General features: G+C 40.1%; 2 protein-coding genes across 3 annotated transcripts in view; one reads left to right on the plus strand and one right to left on the minus strand.

The window, feature by feature from the left end:
* The window catches only part of LOC134082653 (NACHT, LRR and PYD domains-containing protein 12-like), an 11438-nt gene extending 11083 nt beyond the window's left edge, over positions 1–355 (minus strand). For both annotated transcript variants that reach the window (XM_062538528.1, XM_062538519.1), the window contains exon 1: positions 153–355. The gene's annotated coding sequence lies outside the window, so the exon portion shown is untranslated. The remainder of the gene's footprint in view (positions 1–152) is intronic.
* A 1842-nt stretch (positions 356–2197) lies between these two features.
* The window catches only part of LOC134082808 (GTP-binding protein 2-like), a 17772-nt gene continuing 17469 nt past the window's right edge, over positions 2198–2500 (plus strand). The window contains exon 1 of the mRNA XM_062538803.1: positions 2198–2500. This exon is cut by the window's right edge and continues 74 nt beyond it. Coding sequence (XP_062394787.1) covers positions 2374–2500 — 127 coding nt within the window. The 5' untranslated portion in view covers positions 2198–2373.

The raw sequence follows: 2500 nt of genomic DNA on the forward strand, positions 1-2500 counted from the left end.
GCCCTAGCTAGCAAATGTGTGTCGTAACGTAATCATAGCTGAAAGCGGTCCAACAAAATATGATACCAAACCCTCTCTGATGATACTGTGCAACTGAATGTCTGTATGTTCTGATTATAGTGTGGGTGTTTAGCACCCTCTGCATTACTTACCTTGTCTTTTGCTGTTTGTGAACGCAGCACAATGTCACAAAATCAGAGAGAGTAAATATAATCAAACTAAATAAATTATGCTATTCTGGTCTCATTTTCAACTGCTGAAATGGCTACAAATATTCTAAAATAAAAACAGCTCCAAACTGCAGAAATACCGAGCGTTGAACAGATGTCATTTACTGTAGTTAAAATAAAACAGTTTTGACTTTCTTTTGCTTTCTTTACGCCGCTATGCTCAGACAGGCACTTCCTATAAAGAGAACCGGATAGACTGGCTCTGATCTGTGCTTAACTCTTTCCTCCCTACTCATCTCTCTTTCTCTTTCTCTTTCTCTCTCTCTCTCTCTCTCTCTCTCTCTCTCTCTCTCTCACACACACATATGAATGTGTATTATGATTGAATAAAACACAACAGAATCCTAGTATCACTTTTTTCTCTCTATTTTCTCTCTCTTTATTTCCTTCTCTTGCCATGTGAGATCACTGAATGTTGACTTAACAGAGATTTTGCAAATAATAAGTACCAACATTTGTCAAGGACAACACAAACATTCTGGTAATCCTGGAAGGGACGAAAAACACAGACGATCAGATGAAGAAGAAGAAGAATTATAGTAATAAGATTGTCAAGGTCATGTCTTAGCGTATAGACAAATATGTCATGGCCGCGAGATGGCGCCATGGCATTGAACTGATGTGGGCAAGAAGTGAGATGCCGCCACATGCCCATGCAGGAACTTAAGAGTCATTGCATGAGGAAAACCAGGCAGAGGTTGGAAGATGGGGGTCAGCCAAAATGTGGAACAGCCATATAATTAAAACCCTCCATCTTTTTTTTTTAATTATTATTATTTTTATTACATGAAGTTCTGGGACCCCTATAGACCCTCAAAAATCCAACAATGCATGGCTGAAAATGACTGAAATTGCAATGGCTACACTGATTATCCTGATAAAGATATGAACATAAGCTTTATATGTCCATAGAGCCTAGGTAGAATAGTTTTAAAGACCACATGGTGCATTGGGGGCTATCTACACCACTGGAAGCAGAATTTTTATCCCTCCAAATTTCGGCGGCATTATGAGGCATTATCTCATATTCACAGTGGCTTTGGTGGATGGTTTTACTGTTGCTGGAGTGAGGAACATCTACTGATTCAAAAACAATGGTCGTCTAATTGGGTCACACATAATGTGCGCTGTGCCAGGAGGGTCTTTAGGGGGAATTTTCAAGTTTTGGACTATAATAAACCAGGTAATATCTCACTACAGGGTAATTTATGGCCAATTTTTGTGTCACTGTATGAAAAATTGTCAATGAAAGCTTTAATTAACTAGAAAAGCACTCAGACATGATTTTGGTTTCAATATCTGATTGGAATCCTATGGAACGATAAAGGCTTTGAAGGAGACATGTCCTCCCCATAGACCTACTGTATCGGTATTCAACTCAAAATAACTCGAGATAAACTACAACCAGTTAATTATTTTTGGGGGAAATAGATACATTTCAGGGATATGTTATGCTAGGTGGCACAACAATTATGGCTTTGTCTTGAAGAGAAGCTGATCTGAAAAGTGAAAAGTGACCTGAAATAGAATGGGATTAGATCACAGGGGCCTCATTACAACTTCCTGACTCTGAAATCCTAGGCCTATATCTTATCTCAGTTTAGGATGGCATGTAGGATTTTTGGTTGCCTATTGCAAGCATGTTTCCTAACAGCCTATTTCGGACAAGATCGTAGGCTATCTTAATTTAGGAATGACAAATATGAACTTTTTCCATGACACTTTTAGCCAACTATTTATGAAATGATTATTGAACTTTTGTTCTTCATTACATTGTACATGGAGGCTGCAAATTAATTACATTGTGCAATGACAACAAATAGACTCTTGAATCTTGATCCTTCTGATGAAACGTTGCGAGGAACCGCGAGGAACGCATGACGTCATGTTTGTTGTGGTCAGAGGGAGGCGGGGCGTGCTGGAGCAGGAAAAGCCCCAGCCATTTCTTGCAGATTGTTGCCTCATCTGAACGTTGGCTAGCTGACTGACCTTATTTTGGTGGCTAGTGTGTGCATACCCTGTTCATGGCCTTACCACGACAACGAATATGAGGACCGGAGAGGCCTGTGCATTCATTGCGTTACATGTGAAATATTTAGTGCAGTCGTAATCGCGTTTTGCCTTTTTTGTACGCATAGCCATTATGGATGTGCAGCTAACGGACCATTGCGGCACTAAGCCAGGGCTAAAGACTAATAACGTTAATGCTAAGGTTACTGCTGGCAGAGAGTGCGCTCCCGCCCAAGGCAATAACAGGACGAAAAAGACGA

Source organism: Sardina pilchardus, chromosome 1 (assembly GCF_963854185.1).
Source record: "Sardina pilchardus chromosome 1, fSarPil1.1, whole genome shotgun sequence".
Taxonomy (NCBI): domain Eukaryota; kingdom Metazoa; phylum Chordata; class Actinopteri; order Clupeiformes; family Clupeidae; genus Sardina; species Sardina pilchardus.